Below are 27981 nucleotides of genomic sequence, written 5' to 3'. Positions count from 1 at the left end.
GGAAGTTACAGGTGCCAGGCGAGTGAATTTCAAAACATGCACGACATAGGCTTGCTGAACCAAGCAAGATAATTTATCATAGATTGATATAGTGGTATTCCTGCGTCATCCATGATCGCCAAAACATCAGTAGAAGCAAAAAAAGTTACAACACTGCTCACTGCTGAACCAACAAATATACAACCTACAGGTACGTCGCATCTTCTAAGTTCGATTCTAGTGCACTTGTGCAGTGCGATATCCTGGCAAGGGAGATGCTGCTGCTGCTGCTCCAAGTGAGCGCCGCGGCGAAGGTTGGACTCTCATTGGCGATCTTGGTGATCTTGGTACGGCGTGTGAGGCCTTCCGTATGTCAACCAGTGGTGACGCTGAACCATATTTTGCATCTTGCAGCTGCTCCAGCTCTTCCAGCACCTGAGACATCCGAGGCCGCATCTTGGCATCGCCGCAGATGCATTGCAAGGCAATGCTTGCAATGGCGTTTGCACCCTTTTTTGGATACTGACCTCCAAGCTTTGTGTCCATGATGCGGTATAGCCTGCGCTTGTCACCCAAGTGAGGTCTGGCCCAATCAACTAAGTTCTGCTCTATGCCTGGCTTTGATTTGTCCAGGGCTCTTCTTCCAGTGAGCAATTCAAGCAACACCACCCCAAAGCTGTAGACATCTGCCTTTGCAGAGAGGCGGCCTGCAAAATTTCAAGCAACATGAGAATAAATAGATCCGGAAATAACCATGTATGTTTGTTATCATTATGTTTGATTATTTCCTAAATCCAGGAATATTATGCCCCCTGCACTTAGTAGGAACAAAATTCACTGGAGCATTCACTACATGAAAGGACTAACGTGACGTATCAAAATGAAGTGCAGCATTTCAGGGAATGTAACACAAAAACAGAACATTTCACTCCAACTTGCTGAAACAAAAAGGAAATGCAAAGACACTTATTCGATGGCAGGACGGCAGAATAATTTCTTTTTGCTTAAACAGGTAGTCCTCTATTATACAAGGACCACCTAAGATGCTTTAGGTAGGAAGCAAGATAATTTTAGCCAATGCAGTACAAGGACCCAACATTGGCATCTCCCATTAAAAAGACGAAGCCATACTGGAACAATGCACAGTACGCACCCCAATTTTTTTTATAATTATGGTGAGACAAAATATCTAACCTGTTGCAATGTACTCAGGAGCTGCATATCCATGAGTGCCCATGACTTGTGTGGATACATGGGTTTTATCCCCGGTTGGACCAGCTTTTGCCAAGCCAAAATCTGAGAGTTTCGCGTGAAATTCCTGCATTGAAACAACCACAAAGAACAAGATAAATGGGCATTCAACAAGATACACATGCTTCACAATCAGAGTTGGCCTAGTATTAATCATACCGAATCAAGGAGAATGTTCGAGGCCTTGAAATCACGATATATAACTTGGTTTTCAGCATCATGTAAGAATGACAAACCCCTAGCAGCTCCAATAGCAACTTTGAGCCTTATTGCCCATGACAAAGGATCAGCACCTCCTGAAAAGTAGAAATATTTCATTACTGAATGACCAATTTGTAAGAAACTTGGGACTCCACAAGGCAGAGCCATTGAGATGAAATACATACTTCTGAACAGATGATTCTCCAAACTTCCCTTGGGCATAAATTCATACACCAAAAGCCGGTTATCACCATCTGAACAGTAACCAATGAGCTTAACAAGATTCTTGTGGTGAAGCTGGCCAAGGTAATCAACCTCTGTCTGCAGCATGGAAAGAGTAAGAACAATCAGGAACAATGAAAGATGTCCTTGGAGAAGTAGCAAATACATAGAAGAGTGATAAACCTACCAGCCATTCCTTGTGTCCTTGGAAACCTTCTGGTTTAAGCTTCTTGACAGCAACAACCAGACCACTCCCCGGTCTTGAAGGAGCAAGCGTGTGTTCATCAATCCAACCTTTGTAGACATGCCCAAATCCTCCTTCCCCAAGAAGACTGTCCGGTCGGAAGTTCTTGGTTGCAGTTTTTAGATCATTGAACGTGAATGCCTTCAAATTAGAAGACGACAAGATTTCACCTTCCGTCCGAGGAGTGGGAAGCTCACTTCGATCTCTCATAGATGGAAGAGTCAAAGTTGAGCGAGTTGAGTTGCTCTTAATCGTGGAAGGGAGAGATGATAAACTTGTCTTGCTGGTCACTTTTGATGGGTCTGATATCTCAACAAGAAGCAAAGGAAAAACATGCATGAGAACAACTTGATATCAATAGCATTTAATGGTTTCCTCTCAAAAAAACGGTAGTGTTTAATGATTATGATGGTGTCATACTCATGAATTCTGGTACCAAAATTATACTGATAATTTAGCAAATTGTATGGTATTGTAAACATGTCGAGGTTGTCAATTTAACAGCAACCAATGTTCCAAGCTGATCAGAAGTGGGGGTATTTCCCTAATTGGTGCTCTACCAAATTTGTGAACCTACTTACCATAAATGAATGCAACAAAATTCCTACTAGATCCGTTGTAGCCTCTATTCGTTTTGCTAATGTGAAATCAGAGTACATCAAGCGGTCAAGCCTAATGTTCCGATTTGTAAATCAGGATGGTCATGCCACTCATAGGTCAATTGTCAGATTCGATTGGCACCTCAATGGCCCTAGAAATGCTGTAAAAGTGACCTAACTATATTCAGGCAGAAAAGTTCCCACTGTTGCCTTTAAACCCTATTGCTCTGTCTTATCCTACAGAAGTAACAAAGAGGAGCAAAAGTAGAAAGGAAGGTGCTAACAGCTAAGAACAAAAAACTCTAGACAGAAATAGGTAGTAGAACCAAAACAAGTACTCCGATCTCAAAGTTATCTCGTACAAAGGGGCAAAATTCATTGACCGCCATAGCAATTCAGAGCTATAGAAGACAAAATTAGACAAATATAGTGCGAAAGAATTCTAGAGAGAGAACCAGGGCACTCACAGGTAGCATTGTTCATGCTGTGATCCACCCGTGCCGTGGTGTCCATGCAATTCCCCATGTTTCCCTCTGTACCAATTCACCAAGCTAGATCAGCTCAATCCTCCGCTTACATTACAGAGCCGAACGGGAAAAGATGGTCTCCCTTGGCTCGCAGCACGAGATGACCAGTAATGCAAGGAATCAAGAGGAACAAGCAGCCCCAAAGGTCCAACCTTTGCAAGGTCAGGATGGAGCTCCGCCACTAATTCGGGAGGAAAATCAGCAAGGCCAGTAACCGCAGAGCCAAGAAACCAGCGAGCAAGAAGCAACCTGTTTACCCCCGGCACCTCAAAAGTCAATCAAAGCCTCCACGCCCAACCAGCTCAGCTCCTCTCCTGCGAGCTGACCAACCGAGCGCCCCTAGCAAGAACCCCAAGCCTTGTTCAGATCGAACCCCGCCCACGGACTCACCCACTCCTCACGGGACGGGACGAAACCCTGCTGCAACAACGGCGGCCGCGCACGACGCCAAGAAACGAGCGCCCCGCAGCAGGTGCCGGAGCTCACACACCTCGAGCTCGAGGAGTCAACTCGAGGCCGCCGCCACGCACACCCTCACCAGTCGCCACCAAGAACCGCACGGGGAGGTCGAGGTGCGCGTGAAGATGCGACCGGATCGCTTGACCTGGGTCTGCCTGGACGGAGAAGATGGGCGTGCGGTTGGGGTGGTGGAGGAGCAAGCAAAGCGGCAGACGGAAGGAAGCGGCCAGCCCGCCACCGACCGAGAGCTCAGGTGGTGAGGTGTGGAAGCTGCGAATGGGAGCGGTGGCTTCTTTGGCTTTTCCCTCCCTCTTGTCTTGTGCACTGCGCTCTGGGGTGTGGAGATTTACATATATACCCCTGAAGGATCCTGTGAATTGGGTAGGGATGATCCCCAGCGCATATGCCCCTGAGCAATAGTGCATTTTGCAGAGAAGTTGCAGGGTATCTTTCCTGATCTTGAGCACCAATCTTGGTCTGAAACTTTTGCTAAAGCAAATGAGTAGATTTTGAATAAAAATCACGCTTTCGGTTCACGTCATTTGCAAGCTCAAATGAAATTGACTTGAAAAGAAAGAAAGAATTGAAAAGAAAGAAAGAAAGAAAGAAAGACAAAGCTACATTTTATGTGCGTGAGTGAGCGTCTGCATCTACATTATTATGTTAAAAAGAATACTGATAAATGAGCCAGTAATTAATACCCAAAAATTATCGGTGTTAACTCGAGAATAGTCTTTAACTTGGGGCATACTACTATAATTGCTTGCGGACGGGGAAAAGTATCCAGCACGTGCAGCAACAGGAGTTGGAATACAGAATGATCCGTGTCCTTGAGAAAAATAAAATAATAGGCCTGTTCGCTTCAGCTTATTCAGCCGGCTTATCAGCCACCAAACAGTGTTTTCCTCTCACAACAAATTAACCGTTTCAGCTTTTCAGCCGACTTATAAGCTGAAGCAAACAGGCCAAATGGTAAACCACACACGTATGCACATGATCACAAGGCTCAAGCAGAGTATTCATTGCTGCGTTGTCCAAGCCTCCCTTGAGACCTTGGGAATTGAAATAAACCCAACCTTATCGTCTCGCTTTTTCGAGGTCCGTTTGATTCGAGTGCTAATAAGGGAAAGTGATAAAATGCATTAGCCTTATCCAAATAGGAGGATTGAACTTTAGCCCACCCCAAAAAATGCAAAAAGCATTAGCTGATTGGAATGTGCCTAGCTTATGAAAAGACTAAAAGGGAGAGAGAAGGGAGGAGGTGAGGGATAAAGGGGTAAAAGTGACATTTCATAAATTTTAGCTCTATCCGTTAGCTATGTCTTCAAACGGCAGTGCTAAATTTAGATGGATTAAAATTTAGCACTTACTAAACTTTAACAATAACACATCAGGCTCTAAATGCTGCATCAAAAGGGAGCTCGAGAATCCCACGTTGTCATTTTCCTTTTATGTCCTCACTCCCCTTGTCCGCGCACCACTTGCAGTTATGCCCTTTATTGATCCATTTCCCCTCTCCCAGGTGCATGCACCGTTCCGGGGTTTCTTTTCTTTTTGAGGCGAGCACACACACACATGGATGCAACATAAAAACGTGTTTAAATCCGGCGTAAGAATCATGCAAACGTGCCTGGTTGGAGCAGGTGCTAAGTGACCATCAAATCACCTGCTGGTATCAGATTGGTCGTCAAGGCAAGATACCAAAGCCTGATGTTTCATTCTGCAATTACTCAAGCTCCAATCTGCCCACCACTACTTTTATTTTATAACGTATTATTTATTTCTACAAAAATCAATATCACATTAAAAGATATTAAAATATGAATCTGTACTTCAAAATTTTATATACTAAACATGTAATTTAACTAATTGTTTTTTAAAGTTTGACCTTTTGAAACCAGAGTAGACAGCGACATCCTTGTTTCTGTCGCCCCATGTGATAGTGACAAACAGGGTCCGTGCACAACGATAAAAAGAAGAAGAAGAAGATGATGCTGCTGCTAATCTAAAACACAACGTCAAAGCGTTTACATTTGGACCATGTAGCATTTGTCAAAGCTTGAATATCAAAACAACAACTACAACAACATCCCGATCAATTTTTATTCAAGTGTTGACCTCTGCATTCAATTTCTTTCCAGCGGCAGCCGCCTCAGTTTCCACAGATTCAGATACATCGCATGTGGGCACTGTCCTGCTCCAGCATGTGAGCCAGAGGCCAAGGACGTTCCCATGGTGCCCGGAAAAAGCAGCTGCATGGCCAACAAGATGTTGCTGGAGCATCTCCAAATGCTCCAAACGCAATTCTAAGCTTCCGATTAACATCTTTACGATTTTGATTAAAGGCCTTGATTCTAGTGTTCTACTCAGCTAAAGACTGAACGCTGGACTGTGATTATTCAGAGCTCCTCTCTGGGACTGAAGATGTCATGCCAGAAAGGAGCTTTCTTTAGCTGAAAACTGAAATGGTCGTTACGCTGCCGTCATGATTCCTGAACCCATCTGCATGAAGAGAAGGATTCCAGCGACACGCATGATGCATCCACCCGCGGCCCTTTCCCTTTCCCGAGACCTAACTGCATGTTGGGAAATGAAAAGAGGTCCATGTGTGTCTTGGCATTTTCAGGCGCTCAAGCAAGCCAGCCAGGGGCATGGCAATCAATCACGCCCGTACGTCCCTTTCCCTTGTACGTGATGTGTTGTTGTCGTCGTGACCCTGTGCCTAAAGCGGCAAAGGAGACGACGGATTGACAGGCAGGCAGATGGGGACTGCTTCCTTTTGCCCTCTTGTCCCTTGTGCTTTCGTTGTTATGATCTTATCAAGATTACATGTCAGGGTGAATGATGAACCTGAGCAGTGCATGCAGATTTGTGCCTGACGGGGAGAGGATGCTAGACATGCAGCGAAAAACATGTTTATTAGTCGGACGTCCAACTCTGATGCTAAGAAACTGGGAGATTGTCTGCGTTATAAGGATTAGCACATCAATTAAAGACTGCAAAGAGTGTAGCCCTTAGTCCATGGTCCATGGATTGCCAATGCCAAATTCTTGCATTGGTTTCATGTCGTGCCACGGGGAACAGCAGGAATCAAGTCCAGTCCTGGTCCAAGGTCCAACCACCGGATGAATACTGCCGAAGACTGCAGTGTCCTAATCCGACTGAGCTGCGGTACCCACTACTGCCTAGTACAGCGCACTGCAGCCAGCGACGCATGGGGCGCATTCAGATTCAGAGTCCCAAATCCTCGTCCACACTGACCGGAGCAAGTCAATGGCCAGGCCTGCCAACAATTTTGCATAATCCTGCACGAGTGAACAAAAAAGGGGCATAGAAAATGAAAGGATAAGAATCTTGCTCTGAAGATCTATCTAGAATATGGAAGCTGCAGTAGGACGCTGCTGGTTGCGGTTGCAAGAGTCTTGTTTGACCTTTCCCGTGTCTCACGCACAAGCTTCACTGCAAGAAAAGCTTAACTACTACTCATTACTAGCCTTTTGTTGCCAGAGAAAAAAAAACTTGCATTTGATTCTTTATTTTTTCCCCTGCTCTAATCTACATGCAAATGTAACATCAGCAAGCAAGGAGTCAGCTAGTGGCAGGTTGCAGATAGCCAAAAGAGGGGCCTGAGTTAGGCGGCGAGCACTATCTCTCCACAGTGAGTAATGTACTAGATTGTTCTAAGCCAAAAAAGAACCATCAGAAACAAAGATTAACCCCAAAGAGTTCAAGATATGGTAAACAACCCACCATCTGTGCTTTTGCTGGAATTAACAAACATAACCGCGGAGCAACGGGGAACATTTCAACCCTCTCGACACCCCGCACTAGTAACAAGCGGTTGACAATTTCTCTGAACCATTATTTCAAAAAAAAATCTATGAACCCTGAACGGCCACTGATTCTGATAGGGGGAAGCAGAGGGCAAAGCGAGAGCAGAGTGGGGAGATGCGGAGAAAAGGCAAAGGAATCGGAGGAGGAGGAAAAGAGAAGGCTTAGCGGCGCCCGGGCCATGGTGGGAGGCCGGTCCACTTCTGCCGGCCCAGCACTCCACCTCCACTGCACATCCGGCATCTCTTTGCTTTGCCAACGGAAATGCCTTTGCCAAGAGAAGGATCGCCATTTGCCAGAAAAGGCACTGCGCAGAGGCACGCACGTACACGTACGCGATCTTCTTGTGTTCTGGCTCGTGAAAGCCTGAAAGGGGTATCGTCTTTTTGTAAGACGGAGTAAAAGTTGCGGATCGTTTTAAAATTGCAAATTGTCGCGAGAATCGAATGCCGGTCAGGGATCACCGCCCATGTATGGAGCAACTTGAGATAAGTTTAGCGTTCAATCCTTGGTGTGCATCCACTGTCCTCTGATGATGCTTATCCACAGCAGTGTTTAACACCAAGATTAGGACCACCACGTTCAGAGATAGAGATGAACACCTACAGAACACTCTAAGTCTTGTTCCACTGTCGGGCCCGCCATGGCAGACGGGCAATGGTCCCCTCACGCGTGCCGCAGGTGAGGGAGGAGCTCATCGTGGTCGTGGTGGAATCCCTGCTGGCATCGACAACAGTATGCCATGGCGACGACGCCCGCGCCAGCGCTCTCCCGGACAATGATGGTGCCCTACTGCCCTGTGCCCTGTCCTCCGCGCGGCGCCAGTCTACAGACTGCTCATGGCCTAGACAAGCGAGCAGTGTGCACGCACATGCCGACTTCGTATGGAGGTTGGAGGAACCAGGCGCAATTCCGTTCCGTGCCTGGCAAATTGGTCCAGGAGAGGATCCAGTGCGAAGGCAACCTGCTGGCGAAAACGATCGTCGACGGTGATGGCAACTCCGATCGACATCTGCTGCGTAGGCGTGGCGACCACTGATCGTACGTTCGCCAAGGCGTCTGGCAGCTTGGCACCGAAGTGAAGTGGTATTCCGCGGCGAAGGTCCATCACAATTCGCAAGCCCGCCTGATGCAGATCTGCTGTGAGGAAGCACACGGCTTTGGACCCCGCGTCTTGCATCTGTAACCGGGCCGGTTTGGGGCCATTTCACAAGACCGGTAGGCATAGGCAATCATTCTCGGTGTAGAAATTCTTAGTCCAATCTTCAGCGAGCTCTCTTCTGTCCTCAACTAGACCTCTTGACACAAACTGCTCGGATCTCTCTTTCAGATTGTCGTTGTTAATTGTACACTGTATGGTATAACATCAAGTAACAACGGTTTAACCAAGAACGTAGAGCGTCAGTCAGCAGCCTGATTGTTGGTCTACATCAACACTAGGCACCTGCATCTCGTTTCAGGTTGTTCGTCACATGAACCTATCGTGAAGAATATTATTCACCAAATTCCACTTGTGGTAAACCAAAATGCCTTATATCTCAGTACAGGGGGATCCAGTGGTATGTATGAAATTTGAAGAAATCATCAACCGTTAATTTCTCAACTTTCACAATTACAGATGATGTACTCGTGTAGCAAACAGAGCCGAGCAGTACAGAAGAAGACTCTGAAACCCAACGGCCGGATCATGACCAGCCTCGCTCGTCGCCCTCAGCAAAGCCCCCTCCTCACTGGGTGACGAGGGAGCCCTCGGCGGCGGCCATGGAGCGGCAGTAGTCGGCGACCTCGCGGAACCTGGGCACGCTCCTGAGGTCGACCTTGGTGCCGTCCCTGAGCGTGATGATGATGTCCCCCCACTCGCCGATGAACCGCGGCACGACCACCACGGACGTCACGGAGGAGTAGGGGAAGTCGGTGCGGTCGGCGCCGGAGAGCCCGGACACGACGGTCACGCGGCGGGAGGTGAAGCGGTAGCGCAGGATGAAGGCGCGGGACACGGCCGCCAGCGTCAGCGGCAGCCACAGCAGGGTCAGGCCCAGGAGCAGGTTCGCCGCGAGGTCGCCGTAGTGGGCGCCGCCGTCGAAGAACACCGTCTCCGCTCCCTCGCCGCGCGCCGCCCCCGACGAGTCGGCACGCGCGAGGACGAGTCGGGAAGAAGCGGCGCCAGCTGCTGCGCGCCTGATCTGTGGGAGGGGAATGGTGCGGAAGGAGAAATCCGGAGGTGTCTTCGGGCGGAGAATGGAGGAGACGGCGGCGGACGGCGGCGGCGGCATGGCGTGCCGGTGGATTATCGCTGGACTCTGGTTGGTGGTGGAGCTGGAGGGATTGGAAGCGCGCGCGGGTGGGGCTCTTCGCGATTCTGGTGGTTATCGTGCGCGCGCGGTTCGGGACGCGTGGACGAATTGAATTGGTACACGTAGGCCTCCTGAGACCCACGAGTTCCGTGGGCTTAATTCCTGGGCCTCATACCCGTGCCTTGTCATTTCGGCCCGCTATTGGTCTCCATACTTTGGGCTGCTGATGAACTAACTAGCTGTTTGCGCTGCGAAAACTGATCCAAGGTTCAGCAAAAAAAAAAAGACGGAAGAAACTTTTCTTATGAACTGGTCGCATTTAACAAAGTTGTTAAGGAGGAGGAACCCAGCAACCCAGCACAAGAAACGCTACTCCAACATTCACGTGCAACTGTCCTCCTGTTTGAATGACCTTTCCAACTAGAGTACTGCAGCTGCAGTACGTTGTTTACTCTCGCCTGTACATGTCTGAATGGAGTACTGACAGAAACTCAGAAGAGCGGGCCATTCGGCATACATACCAAGATGTATACGTACCGCCGCCAATGACCTCCGTAGATAGGCAACCTCATCAAGCACGCACGCAGATGCTGAGATGCAGTCCTACCCTCCAGCTCTTCTCCATCACAGACGATCATTACCTGACAACAGCACGAACAGTATGAAGACAGTGACCGGCACTGACGACGACGACCAGGATCCGCAGATCTGCTGGACGCAGTCGCATCGCGCCAGAAGGCGTGAAGCCGTGAACGCAGTTGCATTGCATGGCGCCAGGAAAATTCCCGACTTTTTTTTTCTCTTCTGAGATCAGGCGTGCCGTGGAAAGCGGCCTCGTGCCGCGCAGCGCAAGGGCGCAGCCGCGGGCGGCAAGGCAGACAATCTCTCCTCCGTCCTACATGCCATGTGCGGCACACCTGTCTGCCCGTCTGTCCCCGCGCGCCTCGGCCTCCCTCCTTGCCCGTCTCGTGCCCGCCGCCGGGGAAAACTCCGCGAACGGCACGCGCAGGTGCGCAGAAATTCGGATCTCCTGCCCACCGCCGCCGTTGCCGATGCGAGACAGGCACGAATGCTCGGAACGAGTCGTCAGGGAGGATCCGTTGGTACAGGATCCTACCTGTATCACATGACGCCGAGTTCTCGGTGTGTGTGTGGTGTGCGCGCCATGCGGCTACCGGGGTGTCAGTTGGAGAGAGCGAGCAGGCAGTTGGCGACACATGCTGACATGCCTCGATGCCTGCTACTGCGAATCTGCTATTCCCTCTCATTCCCTGCGACGCGCGACTAAAAAACTAGGCTCCGCCATGGCGCCCGGGCTGACTTCATGTGCACACGGCATAACCAACCACCCGCCCTTGCCACAACACCTGGTTTTCTACGCGATCCGTCGGCAGGGCTCCGTCGCGTCGAGGATGGTGGTAAATCTCCATGGATCGATCGATGGCATGGATCTGGGCTCGAGCTGGGACATGGGAGAGGACACATGGTGGTCAGTCGGGCACTGTGCTGTCACATGGCGCGGAGGAGGAAGCGGGCCCCCTGGGTGGGCAAGCAATGCGTGGCCCTGCTGATCGAATCGATCGCAAAGGCAGGCACTGTCCACTTGAGCCCATGGATGCAACAGTTTGGACGCACTATACGTACATACACCATCACCAGCTGAGCTGAGCTGACCAGCCTATCGATCGGGAGCATCTCGTACGCATCTGCAGCGGGCGGAGACCCTACCGCGCTGCCGTCCTTTCCTGGCTTTTCCTTCTCCATTCCCACAACGCGCCGGAAGAAAAATTGCCTATACAAGCGAAAGAAATCGGAGGATGTCGTACCTGCACCGAGTAAATGAAACCATGCTGTCCTCTTTCAAAAAAAAACATTCTGTTCATCAGCGTGCCAGATGCAGAACTGAATAACACGCTAGCAGCTTATTACAAGCCTACGGTCTACGGATATGGAATAATGCTCACACTTCTCTCACGATCCACATCTGGGCCAGATCGATCAGGCTGTTCATGCCGGTACTGCATGTCGTACAGAACTGTTCGCTTCGGTTAGCTTGGGCACACTGTCCAGTACTCCAGTACAATCGTGCTGCTCATCTGACACCAGATTACCCACCAAAATCCGTATTCCATAGGCCATCGTAATCCACCATGACACGAGACAACAAAAGCCTTTGTCCTCCCGCGAAAAAAGTAAAATGTTTTGCTTGCTCTTTTCTCCATGGATAGCCCGATTGGCCGTGCCTCGTCGATCTGTAAAGGGAGGCGATGGCGAAAGAGACGATATACTTGCAGGTTGCAGCCGGTGACGTTGTGAAAAAAACTGAAAAGCGGGCGTGGCCCTCTCTGCAGTGTGGGACCCGCTCGGCATAGAGGTACGGGGCCAGGCACGGTCCTTTGGTTTCTTGCGCCTGTAGCGCTCGGCCCCGCCGCTGCTGATCAACCCACAAGGGATTGTTCCACGACTTGTGGACCTGCCCATGACGTGACCTACACTGACCGTATTTTTCTTTCATTTTGCATTAAGACGGTGTTTGGCCGCATTCCACTCTAGAAAAAATAGCTCCACTCCACCAACTTCAGAAAAATATAGAGTTTTTGTTCGTGTTTGGTTGATTGCAGTGCTCCAGCTCCAGAAACATGAGGACTTATTGTGAATAGTCTATTTTACCCTTTTGTGAATGGATCCACATGTCAGTCTCTTCTCTTTTCCTCTCCTCTCTTCCTCTACCTTCTCTTTCCTCCCCTTCTCTTTTCTCAGGCATCGAAGGCGTCAAACGCAATGCAGAGGAGGAGCTCCAGATGCTGCTGCGAGCGAGCTGCAGCGCTCCGCTCCCGGTCCCTGAGCGGCCTCGAGTGTTTGCCTCCCCGACGCTTAGGCCTGGCATCGTCACCGCAGAAGCATCTGGAGAGTGACCTGAGGGGCTTGTGGAGGAAGTTGGTGACGACGATGTGGAGGTGGAGGTGGAGGAGGCAATCGGGATTGGGGCAGGGTTAGGGGCGATGGGTCTGGCGCCACAGGTGGCGGGCGGCGCGGCCCGCCACCGCCGTAAGAGGCAGTGGCGGCGGGGACCCGACGCCGCATGGGGTAGGAGCAGACTGGTGGCCGGAGTTGATTTTGGGGGTGGTGGCCCGGCGGTCCTTCGGCGCCGTCCATGGCCGACGGCGGCGCGCTCCCTGCAGCAGCTGGTTTCTCCGTGCGGTGAGACGAAGAGGAGGTCGGAGTCTCGGGAAAATAGAAACGCATCGGTACGTTGTGTAACTAGTGGTAAAAGTTGGTAAATAACCCTAACTCCACAAGGAAGTCTGAAACTGATATTTTTGAGCACCCCCTGAGGTACTCCAGAAAAAATATGGATCTGACCCCTAGCTCCACGTTTTTTCTGGAGCTGGACGTGTTTGGCAGGCAATTTTGTGGAGTTGGTGAAGTGAAGCTATTTTTTCTGAAGTGGAGTGCTGCCAAACATCCCCTGGAATGTAACTTTTTTCCTTCAGAAATGTCACTCGAACGAATAGCATTTTTTGGGTTTTTGGTAGTTTTCTATTCGCAATCTTGGTAATTTGCCTTGGTTCGTTTAATGAGAATTTTATTGTATCCAATCTTTGCGCTTTTTTTTTAACCTATGTTGCTCTGTTTGTGCCTTGCAATTCCCATCCCACCAATTATTTTTCGCCCGTCGCAGGCAAACAATGTAGCAAAGTCCAATTCAGACAAACTGTAGCTGCCAGCAATGAGCCAATGCATGACGTACGTACGGCGCATGAGATCGATCCTGCATGCTGCATCAGGTAGAAATGAAAAAACATAAGCATTCCTTTTCACTATTTAATCAAGTTTGGTGCCTGCAAGCTGCAATGCTAAGCTCCATCCAGATCAATCATCGATGCTTGTGTTCATTACCTCAAGAGGCCATCCTTCTTCTCTTTTCTTTTTTGCGGGCAACCTGATCAAGAGGCCATCTTAACGAGAGCCACTAGCACACAGTTTGTTACACACATGTGTTTGTCCCTGACTGGACGGACGGATTGCCAATTTGCCATGGGATTGATTGATTGAGCTCTGTCAAAAACAAGTTGCCTTTTTTCAGAAGCGTAAGTGGTTGGTGAGCAACCTCTCGTGGAAAGGGGGAAATGGGGACCAAGGAAACAAAGATAGCTGTCCAAATGTTGCTGTTGCCCATGCTTTTCTGTTCTTTGTTAAGCGGCCTTAATTGCACTGTAGGATGCCATGCATGCATGCATATGGTTCTTAATATGATCACAAATTGTCACAAGAATGTGGTAGATGGAATGATGGATCCATGTTCAGGGTCAGTACGTAATGGGGGGAAGCTAGATTTGACAAGGATAATATCTCACTTGGTACATCCAATTCATCAGACACATGCAGAGAAGAAGTGCAGCACACTACTACACTTTACACTGTGTTTATATAATAGCCTCAGTGACCTTGTTCCTTTTTCCTTTGTAAAACATCTAAACCTTATCCACAAATTAAGAAAACCGTTGAATACAATGTCTGTCACTGGATCATTGGTCGCATGTCAAAAAACCAACCACGCATTATTTTTTTACAGGAAAATAAATTGTGTTTTTTTTTTGTGTGTGTGTGAGAGAGAGAGAGAGATGTATTGCTCTTCATCCATTCAATTTGCAAAAAGAAAACATCATGCACCTATACAAATTACAACAGTGCTCACAATTCACAAATTTTTATGTGTCAACAAAAGAGGAAAAAAACAAAAAAAACAAAAAAGTGGAAAAGATACTATCAAAATTCAAACCAAAATCTACCTAATTAAATTACACCGCCACACTTATTCCACTTACAACCCGGCCCCTTCTCATCAACCTCATTACCCAAATTGCATCACCTTCTCAATATCTCGTGGCTACCTCGCCGATCGATCAGATCAGATGACACACAGCTTTGAGCCTCTTCCTTCATGTCATCAAGAATCCAAATGAATTCGTCGGATCTTCCTGCGATCACACCATTGCAATGCTCTTGTGATATCCGTGATGGATCAATGGAAGTGCTGGTGGTCGGCCCACGGCCAGAACGGCGGCGGCTCGTCGACGCCGCACAGGAGGTTGCCGAAGCTGGCGGTTTCCGCACCCTGGACGCCGCCGCCGCTGTGCTGCTCCAGCTTGGGCACCGACGTGGTGTGCAGGAGCTGGTCGATGTCGACGCCGGAGGGGCGGCCGGCAGAAGGGTAGAACGGGATCATGCCGCCGCCGCCGCCGCCGCCGCCGCTGCTGGGGTGCTGATGATCCGGCGGCGGAGGGTCCATCGGGCCCTCGGACGGTGGCGTGCGCGAGATGTCGAGGTTGATCTCGGAGCTGTTCTCGCTGCGGTTGCTGCAGGACGCCTCCGTCTCCTTGTTGAGGTTGATCAGCTCCGACCCTGCCTCCCTGCCCTTCAACGCCAGTATCTGCAACGCCACTCGAGCCAAGAACTGATAAGTTGCCAGTCAGTAAACACATTGGATTCAATTGATCTTATCTTTTTGAGAGATCATCGGAAATTTGAGTCCATTGATCTTATCTATCACTGTAAACCTAGGACATTCTTGCTAGTACTGCTAGCTTGATGCGAAATTCTTTGTACTACTACACGGTCCCAATCGAGTATCATCTAATAAAAAATAATCAGTACGTTTGCATTCCCAATCATACGAGTACTGATTGTGCCAAAAGTTCTGCAATGCACAGTGCACACATCATGGCAATTGCAAATCCGATTGAAAAGCAAAGGCACGCCGCACACATGCACAGAGATGCCTGACCAGCCATGATGAAGCCATTGACTGGCCCAGCAACAGCATCTTCCTCAAAATACTCGCTCTCAGAGAGAGGAGAGAGAGAGAGACGAACAGAGACTCGCTGCATATTCTGCTGATGACCTTTCTGAAAGCCACTCTCACTCGCCGCTGCGCCCTGCCGTTGCAGCTGCAGGATTCCACAAAGGCAGGCAGGCGGTACGTACGCGCGCAGGTGAAAAGCCAGCGCCGGCCATGGGCGCCGCTTCCAACAACCTTTCTGCTGCGTGCACTGAAACCCACATGCTGGATCCCAGCTGAGCTGAGCTAGGCGTCACCTACCAATCATTGAGCTGGGAATTGAAGCCACGACGACCAATCAACCCGGATCAATACAGCGTGGCGCGGATCACAGATAGCTCGCGCGCACCTAGATCCGGCGGGCCGGCCGGCGAGGATCAGCAGATGCGGCGAGTAGTAATTAGGAGGTACCTCGGCCTGGAGCTTCTTGTTGTGGGAGAGGAGGGCGTCGTTGTCGGCCTTGACGGCGTCGAGCTGGCGCTTGAGCGCGTCGTAGTCCTTCTCCAGCTGCTTCGTCTTCCACCGCGCGCGGCGGTTCTGGAACCAGATGGCCACCTGCCGCGGCTGCAGGCCCAGCGCGCGCGCCAGCTGCAGCTTCCGCTCCGGCTCCAGCTTGTTCCCGAGCTCGAAGTTCTTCTCCAGCGTCCGCACCTGCTCCACGTTCAGCCGCCGCTTCTTCTCCCCAGCCTGCGACCCGTCGTCCGACAGCTCGTCCTCGTTTACGCCGCCGCCGCCGTTCGCCTCGTCGCCGCCCCCGACGTCCGCGCCGTACATCGGCCGCTTCCCCAGCATTGGCGCCATACCTGCATCCATGTGCGCGCGCGATGGATCAGTTCTCGGTCGGAGGCAGCTGCTAACCAGTGTTCGATCTGCGCGATCGAGGTGGTGGCTGCCATGGAATCAGCTGCTTGCCGCTCGATCGATGAGTGTCTGCGTACCTCGGAAGTCTTGCAGAGAGGGGCATTGGGAGGATGAGAGGAAGGGGTTGTGGTGAGGATGAAGGGGAGGAGGGAGGTGGTGCTCATGGTGGTGGTGGTGGTGTTCTTGGGGGTCATGATCGTGAGGCGTCTGCTGCATTTGGAGGAGGAAGTTTGGAGGGAAGAATGGCGAGGGGGAGGACGCCATGCCATTGCTGGCCATTGGCCTCATCAAAGGAGGAGGGCAAGGAGCATGGGGAGTATTTGAGAGAGAGAGAGAGAGAGAGAGAGAGAGAGAGAGAGGGAGAGAGAGAGGGAGAGGGAGAGGGAGAGGGAGAGGGAGAGCCGAGGAAATGGAAATATAACGGGGTGGTGGTGGTTATAAAAAACAAAACTAAAGAAAATTGGAAATTAAAATAATAATCCAAAAAATATTTTCTTCGAGAAAGTCAAAATAAATTCTAGGTGGTCCTTAAGATTACATATATTTTTGATGTGAAAAATGATACAAAACTGATATGATTGTACACAGTAAGCTATATCATACTATATAATATGCCTTAGTGCTTGTTGTTATGAAAAATATGGCCTAGTGATTTCAAGTTACTTTTATAAGAAAAAATACCAGTATGGCAGTGCTTATGTGAACTGCATGAGCTGGCACGAGGGAAAATAAAGGACCAACTTCCTAAAGGCTAACCCTCAAAATGAATAGATCCTAGCTTCCACTATTCCTTTATCTTGTTTAAGTAGAATCCATATTCATTGATGCAACTTTTTTCTCATCTTTGTGTAGTTCTTTTCACGTCTTCATGTTGATGTGTTGGGAATTAAACTAACATCCTTACTAGATGATCCTCTACCCATAGTGACAGGGTACGCTAAGAAAGAATGAATAGCAACCTACTCTATCACAATGCGAAGGTACGAGGGACCGTAGAATGAAGAGAGATGGTCGACCTAGGCAAAATACAAAAAAAAATGGCTCATCGTATTGCACAAAATGGCTCTATCTACTAGCAAGACATTGACAAGGATCTAATAATTACACGCTTTTTTTCATCGGAATAAAAGCTACATTCATGATGGCACAATGACAATCTACACATGATTCCAACTTGATGAAGAAATGATGGGTAGCGTATCTCACTCCATCATAGGTTGCAGTGGTGCAATTATGCTTGACATGCATGTAAGAGAACTTTAAATCCTTGTGAAAGAGTACATCACATCTAACTAGTTGAAGCCTTTCCGTAGCTAGATGCTACATGAACATTTATTACTAATCTGGGGCCCCATTATACTCGTGTGCAATTTTGGTCCGTGCAACCCATTCAGTCCTGTATCCATCTTAAGTTTAGATCCAAGTTGTAGTAAATTGGTGGTATATGTAAAAAAAATTGCATGACAAAGCAAAAATCTCTTCTTGTGGAGATATATTATTCCATCCGCTTCGAAACATATATTTAAAAACAGAGCTAGTAGTTAGCGCGCTGATTATACAGCATGATGATTATTGACTTCGATTCGATCCGATCCTGGCCGTCAATTCGCCAAGTAGATTCCTGAATCCTAACCGACCTCCACACGATTGGCACACCGCACACAGGTATAGTCGGCACAGAGCTGATCATGAGTGGCGCGCTCCGATCTGGAGGGCTTTGAACGTTTCGTGTGTGTAGGTGACGGATGGGTGATAGATGCATGCGTGGACTCTCTCGCCACCCCCGCATATGGATGATGCTGTCTAGATTGTGGCTTGCGTTAGCTCTGCCCCCGCTAGAAAAAAAAAAGTTTGGGCAGCGAGGGATGGATGGCACAGCGCGGAGAGTGACATCTGCACCAGCCATACACCGCGTCGCACGCATGTGGCCTCGGATCGGATCAGAGACCCAGCAGCCGGTCGGTGTGCGTCAATGCCTGCCGCGCGCCGGGGTTCCTTTCCGGCCGTTGATCCGTGACACGAAGATCCAGGGAGTTCAGGTAACACACACGCTAATTACATGCAGCAACACTACTACACACTAAGCTTAGTGCATGCAAATTTCAGATCACAAAATGGCTGTTCAGTAAACGCCGGCATGTGAGAGCGAAGGAGCATCAGGGGAGGGGGCCGCGGCCGGGGAGATGTGGATGCATATGCGTATGCATCTTCGCAGCAGGGAGGGGGATCGATCGGATGACAATGCAAGGGTGGTGGGTGGCCCCGCGCGCGGCACAGCGAGACGTGCAGTGTTCATGGCTCATGGGCGCGGGCCCACCCGTCGTTCCGGGTGCTCCCTCCCTGCTAGTGCGAACCTGGTGGCCCTGGCGCTGGTTGGCGTGGCGTTTGCGCGAGGCCAGCGGCACATGGCCGGCCTTGCATTGTTAGTTAGGAGAGGAGAGGGAGATCCCACAGCTGCGCATCGCATGCATCTGCCCCCGCTTCCCCTTGGACCCTTCTCCCTCTCTCCTCCCCCAACCTCTTCTTAATACACTACTGAGGGAAGCCTCGTCAGTACCAGTTAGGAACCCCTTTAGTACTGATTGCGCAATCAGTATTGCTAATTCGGCTAAAGAGTGGGACTTTAGTAACGGTTGAAATAACCGGTACTAGGGGTATTAAAAAATTAGAAAAATCCCACCCCGCCCGAGCCGCACCCCGCCGGCCTAAGCCCGAGCCCGATCCGCACCCTCCCCCCCGAGCCCGAGCCCGAGCCCTGCCCTTGCCCCCCCCCCCCCCACCACTTGCCTCCTGCCGCCGCCTCACCTCACCCGCCGCTGCTCCTCACTGCCAGTGAGGGGTGAGCAGAGGGGGTAGAGGAGGGGAGGCAGAGGAGGTGCCGGTGGCAGGAAGAGGAAGGGGATGAGGGACAATGCTGAGAGAGAGAGAGAGAGGAAGATAGGGGGAGGCAAAGATGAGACGGCCGGGAGTAGGTAGCGGGTCGGAGGGATGGATAAGGTGGATGTGAGCTCTTTAGTACTCGGTGGAGCTATCTCCCATTAGTACCGGGTGAAGCCTTCACCCGGTACAAATGTGCCTGAGGATCTTTAGTACCGGGTGGAGGTTCTACCTGGTACTAATGGGTGATCTTTAGTACCGGTACTAAAGGGGGTCACGGGGTCTCCTGTGTAACTATTCGTTAGATCCGGTACTAATGTTCACATTAGTACCGGGTTAAAACCCAACCGGTAGTAATGTAGTGGACGAAAGATCCATTTCCCGGTAGTGATATAAGTATAAAAAAACGTCTTTGTAATATCTCACAACTTAGCAACGTACACGTACAATTCATCGATCACTCGATGGATGTAGATGGAACCTCACAATGGCATCGACAATATGTATTGGATCGACGATATACTTGGACCTGTGACTGTGAGCCTTTATGGTATGGCACCGTCAGAAGAATTGCGTGGCACAAGGGGAAAATTCGGTTTCAAATAGTGTGTACCATACATCCCTGCTAAAGAAACATAGTGTATTTAGACTCCAACACGTACATTGTTCACATACTAAACCGAATTTTTATGGGTGTTACTTATGGTAGGGATGGTATGTTTATATCTTTATTATACATACGTCACACATGTACATTAGCTAGTTTTGGTGTGTGCAGGTAGCGAGCCCCTTAATTTGTTTTGTGTTGTTGCATGGTAGTGGGTGCGTACAGTGCCGCACCAAGCCGTTTGGAACCTTCTCGCGCCCCCGACCCTCACGTGCCACCCACATCCTCCCTTGCATGCACATGCTCGCCTCCGTATTTTTCTATGCCACCCAATCCACTTGCGCGCCGACGGCGATTCCTTCTTTCTCATCAATTCCATCTGCACCATGGCGTATTGGCGTTGGCGTGGCAGGCGGCGCGCGGTCGTTAACTGCAGCTAGCTACTGCCTCTAGCTAGCTGCGAATGGTAGGTGACAAATGGTGGAACGGAATGGAATGTAATGTCCCGGCAGGGTTACTAAACAAACACCCTATCCTATCCACGTCGCGTTACAGTCCACCATCGGAGGAGCTCGTCACCGCGTCACATTGACCTAGCAGAAGCTTGCGGCAGAGTTCGTTTCAGGCTCGCAGTTGACGTCAATTTTCTTGGTTTTGTCAACACGCACGATGCCAGAAACCAACGAAGAAGACTCCTTCTTTAGCAACGTGGAATTGAACTGCGTCTCCTATATGCTATTGATGACGCGTCACAACAACCCGTGTCACCTATATATCGGCTCAACTCGACAAATAACAAGACGCGTCACCGATGTAGGTTTATTGGAGACGCGGATCAGCAAAACGCGTCTCCAGTAATAGAGGGCAGTCATAGGAGACGCGACCCAAAAAATACGTCACCTGTCACATGTATCCTAGATCCGAAATTTTTATATAATCTAGTTGAACCTTCTCTCGCGTCCGAGTACATGCCCGCACCCGGCCCCTTCTCTCTCCATCTCAGATTCCCATCCTCTTCGAGTCTCCCATCTCTCCCTCTCTCCCGATCCAAGGCCCTGTTTGTTTCAGCTTTTCTGAGTAGCAATTCTCTGAAAAACTGCTATCCACAAAATCTACTGGCAAGAGAAGCAGAGTGTTTGGCAACCTGATTCTCTGTTAGAAGATTATATGTGCTGAGTGTATAATGACCTGTATGCCTCTGAGGGTGATAATACCTAGTTTAGTTGCTAAAAAAGCAGAGAATGCAATAACTACATTAATGTTTACCATTACAAGTTCATTAATTTTTAATTAAGGCATCAATTATCATTACTAGAGCCTATTACAGTCCCTCCTTATATGTCCAAAATAACAAAAGCAACTATACAAGCAATCATGCTACCAAAGATTCAGCAATGGAATCCCGCAAAGCACCCATGTCATTATCATCTACTGAAGCATTCACATTATTCATAATACATATGCCATCCTGACCATCATTATCACCAACATAGTTTTCAAAATCAGCATCATGTATGGCACTATCCCTTATGAAATTATGAAGAGCCATAACTGCAGATATGATTCTAGCTTGCTTGTTGATGGGATAGGCAGGCAAGTTCAAAAGAATGCGCCACTTCATATTTAGAATACCAAAATAATGCTCGATCACATTTCAAAAGGACGAATGGGCACGGTTGAACACCTCTTTGGAGCCCACCAGCTGTCGACTATGTTCCATTCGGATACATGGTACCTTTGACCCTTGTAAGGGCCTAGATACCCCCTTTCTGTTAGGATATTCCGAATCAACGAGATAATACTTCCCTTTTGAGGATGTGGAAATTGTTGGTTATATGTTTCCAAAGTATCTAGCAATACACGAGTGTCATGAAACTGAACCAGGCCAATTGGTGACAACAAATATGAATCCCATATTGAAGTTGCATACCGCCATGACATTTTGTGAAGCATATCCAAACTAACAGTTTCTAGTGAGTGTCCAAACTTCATTCTAACTTGCCTAAAAGATTGTGGTGCACCACATGCCCATAAAAACATTCCTAATGCTTCCATAGTGCAAATTCATCTACTTGATTGCAAGCTATACTCATTGACCAAAGTATCATGCAGTTGGTGAAATACTATCCTTCTCATTCTAAACATGTCATAGCAATCATTACTATTCTCAAGATTTTTCTATACCCATTGAAATCCAGTCATGAGGGGCACTCTCATGGGTTCCTTCACCATACCTGAGCCTCCATGGTAGTTCATACATTCCAGAGCAGCATATGCAATCATAAAATTATCTTCATTATCATCACCAATGTAAATATTTTTGAGTTGATACAACCATCATCACTTGAGTCTTCACTTTCACTATAAGAGCTCATTTGCATGCACCATCACAATTCATATAAGTGACAGTAGATGAATAAAGTGATCTCAGTATATAATTAAATCACAATGGTCTTAGTACATAATCAAAGAGGTCCAATTATTACACAAATAAGGCATTGAACATAATAAGTTCAAAAAGCCAGTGGTAGACATGAAGGAAATAACAGTAGCTTACACATAACACATACTAACGCTTCCTCGCCTCCCGTGCTCTTCTCAGCCAGTTCAATCCACTATTTGATGTCTTTAAAGTCATAAAGACATCATGATTCTCCTTTTTTACGAAGAAGTTGTGTGGCATAAAATTATTCATCACTATCCTCTTCAGCCCCATCCTGAACGACCAAGTCCATCAATTGAATGATCTCATCTCTAACAGGGTCTACAGCAGGAGAAGTTGCAAAATTATTCTGTGCCTTCAACTCCTATGCTTCAACCAATCGTCTCATATACTGATCTCTCAAAGTCTTCTTCTTCTTTCCCTTGGGAGAATCATGAGCAGACCTTTTCCCTATGATACGCTCCTGGACATTGGGTGACAACTTGAGTGCACCATCCTCTTCCTTAGCCTGACCATCAACACCATTTGCCCTTGCAATGTCACCCTCACCTTCATATGTAGGGTCATCTTTAGTAGCCCCTGGTACAAATGAGCTCTCATTTGTACAGATAATTGAATCAAACATGATGCGAAGATCATCTTCATGCTCAAGTGATGCATCTTTAAACATGATACAACCTAGTATAGCCTAAACATGTGATTGAAAAATATGTTAGAATAAGAAATAATTTGACAATTGTTATGCATTAGAACTATACATTGTGGTGCAGCCCAAAAAATAACTCACCACATTCTGTTGATCCCATCATTTTTTATTAGCAACTATGCATCCAGTATTAGGATCCCTGCCCAAACCACTGGCTCTAAGATTCAAAGTCTTCCACTGTGTATACATCATTTTCAATGCATCCCATCTATTCTTCACTTGCATATGGGTGTACTGCCTCTCGGTTATTTTCGTAAACTTCCTAATCAGATTTGCATATCCTACGCTATTCGGATAGTGCTGCGGCTTATTTTTGGCATTGACTTCTTTCACACAAATCTGATTGAAAATCTTAGCAACAAATGGATCCCACTTCGCAACACACTTTTAGGTTTTTTCCATCTAAGCATATATCATAGGTCAATGCATCAATTTGAGTGTAAAAAACATTTGACAGAACCCTCTAACTATAAGGTCAATGTATAGATTTTGTAGAAATCATGCAGAAATTAGTAGATCGATAGCACAACAGTCACATATGAATCATTTGTAACTTATTTTTTAACGATTGATCCATCTTTTGGACAAATCAGAGAAGGGAAATTTGCTTACCTTGCTGCAAGGAGGCGTTCAGCGTGTGCGCTGCAGGGAGGTCTCCGGGGGTTCTGCTTGCTGCAGATCTTGGGCTGCTGGTGCCAGCCTTGCCGCTCGTTGCATCTGGAGGGGGCTCGCCAGGCAGAAGGGTGCGATTGGTAGGGGAGGCGGGCGGCGTCAGGCGGCGGAGGTGGAGGCCGCGCTGGCGAGGGGCCTAGGTGGCAACAGGAGGCGGAGGCCGCGCCGGCCAGAGGCCCAGGCGGCGTCAAGCGGCGCGGCACGCGGGCCTCAAGCGGCGAGGAGCGGGCCAATTTTTCGCCGCAAGGGGTGACAGCGATGGCGGCTGGAAAGAGCCGCTCATCCCTACCTTTAGGGGCGGCGGAATGGATGGAACGGGTGCGAGCCGAACCCTATCCGGTTTATATACGACGGTAGTTTTCAATTCTCGTGGAAACATATCAGAATCAGAGCGTTTATTCGCTGGATTAAAATGACTAGAATCACTCTATAATCCTAACCAAACACGGTCCAAATCTCTCCTCAACGTCCCCCGTCGCCACCCGCCTCCTCGCGCTTCCCCACCATGGCTTCCAGGCCGTCGGCGCCGGGGGAGGGGAGACTGAGACGCAACCCGACCGCGGCTGCTGCGGCGATCCAACCCGACCCCACCTCCCCTCCACCGCCGCCGTCCTCGCCGTACAGAGCAAGGGTCTCGGCGGCCGCGAGCACCCAGCGCCGCCGCCTCCGTCCACGCGTCCGCGCGCTACCACCGTCGCGCCCACGACTCCTCCGCGCGTCCCCGGCTGCGATCCGGCCGACCCCGGAACCCTAGGGTTCCGCCCGCGCTCGGTCCTGCGCTCGAGATCGTAGGCGTAGGCACGGTGGATTAGATCTCTGAGATTGGGGTCGCGTGGGTAGTGCTATCATCCAGCTGCAGTTTAGCTCCATCTAGCATGATATGGGTAGTGCTATCAGTTGCAAAATATTCAATATATGATGTTGCATCGAGCAAAATATTCAAAGAGCTAGGCTGTTACCATTCAATTTGCATTGCACTTTCACTCTATTTGTGTTGATTCTGGTGGCTTGCACTTGCATCTTACGGGGATTTGACGTAGTTACCTTCAGTAGCGGAGGGATTGGTTGGGGGTGGGGGGGGTCTGGCAGGGGCCAGGCCCCCCTATGGCCAGGAGTTTTGCATTAAGAAGTTTGAATTTGATGAAATTTTTACAAAAATTAGCACTGTTGGTCTCCCCTAACAATGAAAAAACAAATTCCTGGCTACGCCCCTGGTTACCTTGGTCGACCAGTTATGTGTTCTTTCTGATCTTGAGCTTGCTTTTGAATGGCATATGTGCAGGAAGCTGGAAGGAAGCGTGCTTTAGTTGATGTGTGTAGATATGGCAAAGGAAATTGTGAAAATAAATGGTTATTCTAATGGTGAATTCTTTCTGCCTTGCATATTCAAAACAATTTGTGCTTTACACATTCATTACATTATGCACTGCTAGCTGACACTAATTCATTGTCATTTTTATCACCAATCAAGTGAGCAATTATTTTCTTATACAGTTTTCGGGCCATCCCTGCAAATATGGATATGGCTCCATTCAAGCTAGATATTGATGACCTGATAGCTGATTATGCCAAGGTAAATTTTGTCAAAAAAATTATGTGTGTTATGTATGTATAGTTATATACTTGGATGAGTAGGTTTGGAAGCATGAGATAGTGTTCTACAAAGACAAGTATAAGAAAGCAACCAGAGAGAAAGAGTGATTAAAAACCAAGGTATCTACCCCATCACTGAATTTTCTATCTATTTCAGCTGTACGGATCAGAATTACATATCAATACAACTGCACTTTCAATTGTGGGCTGTTAAGTGAAAATGATTAGTAAACATTTAAGTCTGGAGCTATTCAAAAGAGTTTTAACCATATTATCTCCTGTCCCAGAATTATCTCGGCCCATCTTCAGCAGCTTCAAATGAAAATTTGGGACAGCACCAATTCATATGTTATCTAACTGTTGTTAGAGTGCAAATTGCTTATCCCTTTTAAGTTATTCATATCTATATTTGTGCATGACTGTAACATAATTCTTGTGTTTTTGGTCAGATTACCCTTTGATGATAATGCAAATGTTTTTGGTCAGATCATATGTTCTTCTCATGTGCATTCTGTTAATCGTTTGTTGTTGGTACCATGGCACTAAATAAGCTCCAGGTACATGCATTTTGTTGAATACGTCCATTTTGGTACCATGTGTATTCTGTTAGACAATTATGTTCTGCTTGATGAATACATCCATTTTGGTGACTATAGCTTGGATGCATTAGTATATCAAAATATGCACACTTACACACCGACAGAACATGCAGCTTTGAGGATGAACTGAAGCTTGTCAAGCTAAGAGGAGAAACTATGCAGGTTCGTCTACAGAAACACTAAGGGATTATTTGTTTGATATTGTACAATGAATTGTCCATCATCTGTGTAGGATAGGGATACTTAAGAAGCAGCCAATGGTGTGATGGTTAGTGACTTACTGTGATTGGCCAATAGTGCAAACTTTCTCTATTCTGTAAGATTATTGTAATGTAAGATTGTAATCTGATGCTACTAATAATTGTGATGTAAAGTGAATCTTAAGATGAACAATTGTTGTTGGAAATTACACTTCACGCATGTATGCATGTGTGATTAGAGGAACTTTCCTGTAGCTTTTAATGTCCTTTTTTTTGTTTTTTTAATTCATCACCGGAGACGCGGATCGGCAAAACACGTCACCAATGATCATTGGTGACGTGTTTTGCCGATCCGCGTCTCCAATTAGGATCATTGGAGACGTTTTTTTTGACAAAACACGTCTCCGATGAGGGGTCATCAGTGACGTGGAAAATCTGTGTCTCCGATGTGAATCACGATGAAAATTTGGTGACACTAATTTTTTTCCGTCTCCAATGAGAGTTGTGCCGCGTCTCCAATAATGTATTCTGGCATAGTGACGTTTCTGATGACCCAAGTGGACTGGCTCCGTTTAATTCTTGCATCGTTTATCTCGAATCATTCAGTCATGGTGGACTGCTTATAACTTTGGTTATTTTCAGAAAAAAAAAGTCGACCTTGGCTTGGATCACGCACATCACAGCATAGCAACAAGCTTTAGATCATGGTTTCAGTGGTTTTGTTTGGTTTTATTTGTGCTTAGGCCGATCGGTCCAGATGCTTGGACTGAACTCCAAATTTCAGAACCGAAAAGCACTATCTGGGCCGACCATATCACAATCTCCCCTATCTCGCTGGGTGAACGACATTTCTTTTTTATTTCAGTATTTTTAATAACTTATTATTTGATCCCAAATGCTGGTTAAATCCATCCCAAAATGTGATGCATAATAATTACGGGACTCTTCCTCCATCAGAGCACGCGTTCAATGCTCACGCTGGTTACGCATTTGGACTTGTGCCTGATCATCTTGAGCTCCCCGTCTTGATCTCCACATCGCAGTATCGCACCACCTCCACACCGGTGAAGACGAAACTGGCATCATCATACGTGTCATCATCATCTCCGGCAGCGCAGTACTTGGCCGTGCAAAGCCTGCCGGATCCCAGGTTCGCCAGGTGGAGACTCGTCAGCGACCAGTCGTCCGGCGGGTCGAGATCCGCCCAGACGTGCCGCACCGCCGGCGGCCAGAGCGAGCTCACGGCGCACAGGCGATGGAGCCTGCAAACCGAGAGGCCGAGCTCGGGAACGTACTCGGCTTCGCTGACGAACGGCAGCACCCATTCACCGGCATTGTCCCATTCACGGGTCACCGTGTCGAAGCAGTAGGTGCCGGCGGCGATGCTCTCCTGCTGCTGGTTGGCGGTGGCGGCGGGCGACACGTAGATCGTGGCGCCGTCGACCGCCACGGCCCAGTCCAGCCGGGGCCTGTACCCGGGGTCGCGGAGGAACGGTGGCGGCGGGAGGGGCCGCCACCGCCAGCCCTTGGAGGAGAAGGAGAGCACCTCGAAGGGGAAGTAGCTACCGAGCGCCATGTCCATGGCGTAAAGTGCCTCGGTGTGGTCGCCGTTGACTCACCGGAAGATGTAGGACTCCTTGCCGGTGTCAGAGCCGGAGTCGTCGCAGGCGGCGGCGGCGGCAGAGGCGTGGGCTTCGGTGCGGGGGACGGAGAGCGCCACGTGCATGTGCCCCTTGGGAGCGTTCATCGCCGGCATGCCCTGCGCGGAGCGTGACCTCGTGTCGTGCACGACGGCGTGGCCCGCCCCGTCGGCGCAGAGGATCTTGCTCGCCGCGCCGAAGGGCGCGAACACATCCGCGCCCTTGATGAGGTGGTAGTGCTTCGTCCTGAGTGGTTGGAAGATGAAGCTGGGCGCGGCCGGCGGCCGGAGATGCGGGATCCCCCAGAGCCCCGTGTTGCCGCTTTGCTTGTCGC

General features: G+C 48.8%; 3 protein-coding genes and 1 long non-coding RNA gene across 5 annotated transcripts; 1 reads left to right on the top strand and 3 right to left on the bottom strand.

The window, feature by feature from the left end:
- Positions 1–46: 46 nt before the first annotated feature.
- Positions 47–3796, bottom strand: LOC117837801 (probable serine/threonine-protein kinase PBL3). 2 transcript variants are annotated; one of them, XM_034717572.2, is made up of 6 exons: positions 3176–3796; positions 2964–3029; positions 1841–2199; positions 1390–1752; positions 1174–1297; positions 47–686 (listed from the first exon to the last, which is right to left on the bottom strand). In XM_034717572.2, exons 2-6 carry the CDS (start codon positions 3019–3021, stop codon positions 217–219), a joined length of 1374 nt encoding a protein of 457 aa, XP_034573463.1. In that variant the 5' UTR covers positions 3022–3029; positions 3176–3796; the 3' UTR covers positions 47–216. The 2 variants fall into 2 exon arrangements, with proteins under 2 accessions (XP_034573463.1, XP_034573464.1); XM_034717573.2 differs by having other exon boundaries at positions 1390–1526; positions 1617–1752; positions 2964–3795.
- A 5028-nt stretch (positions 3797–8824) lies between these two features.
- On the bottom strand, positions 8825–9673 carry LOC117836521 (uncharacterized). Its single transcript, XM_034715971.2, has one exon. It carries the CDS (start codon positions 9584–9586, stop codon positions 9041–9043), a length of 546 nt encoding a protein of 181 aa, XP_034571862.1. The 5' UTR covers positions 9587–9673; the 3' UTR covers positions 8825–9040.
- Positions 9674–14235: 4562 nt separating this feature from the next.
- Positions 14236–16713, bottom strand: LOC117835653 (homeobox-leucine zipper protein HOX21). Its single transcript, XM_034715002.2, has 3 exons — positions 16388–16713; positions 15861–16252; positions 14236–15041 (listed from the first exon to the last, which is right to left on the bottom strand). Exons 1-3 carry the CDS (start codon positions 16596–16598, stop codon positions 14634–14636), a joined length of 1011 nt encoding a protein of 336 aa, XP_034570893.1. The 5' UTR covers positions 16599–16713; the 3' UTR covers positions 14236–14633.
- Positions 16714–24703: 7990 nt separating this feature from the next.
- Positions 24704–26269, top strand: LOC117840160 (uncharacterized). The gene is made up of 2 exons (XR_004636949.2): positions 24704–25765; positions 25921–26269. It is a non-coding gene; the product is annotated as an uncharacterized lncRNA (long non-coding RNA).
- The last annotated feature ends 1712 nt before the right edge of the window (positions 26270–27981 follow it).

Source organism: Setaria viridis, chromosome 9 (genome assembly GCF_005286985.2).
Source record: "Setaria viridis chromosome 9, Setaria_viridis_v4.0, whole genome shotgun sequence".
Taxonomy (NCBI): domain Eukaryota; kingdom Viridiplantae; phylum Streptophyta; class Magnoliopsida; order Poales; family Poaceae; genus Setaria; species Setaria viridis.
Note: the sequence above shows the minus strand (reverse complement) of the source record. Positions and strands in the feature narration are given on the sequence as shown.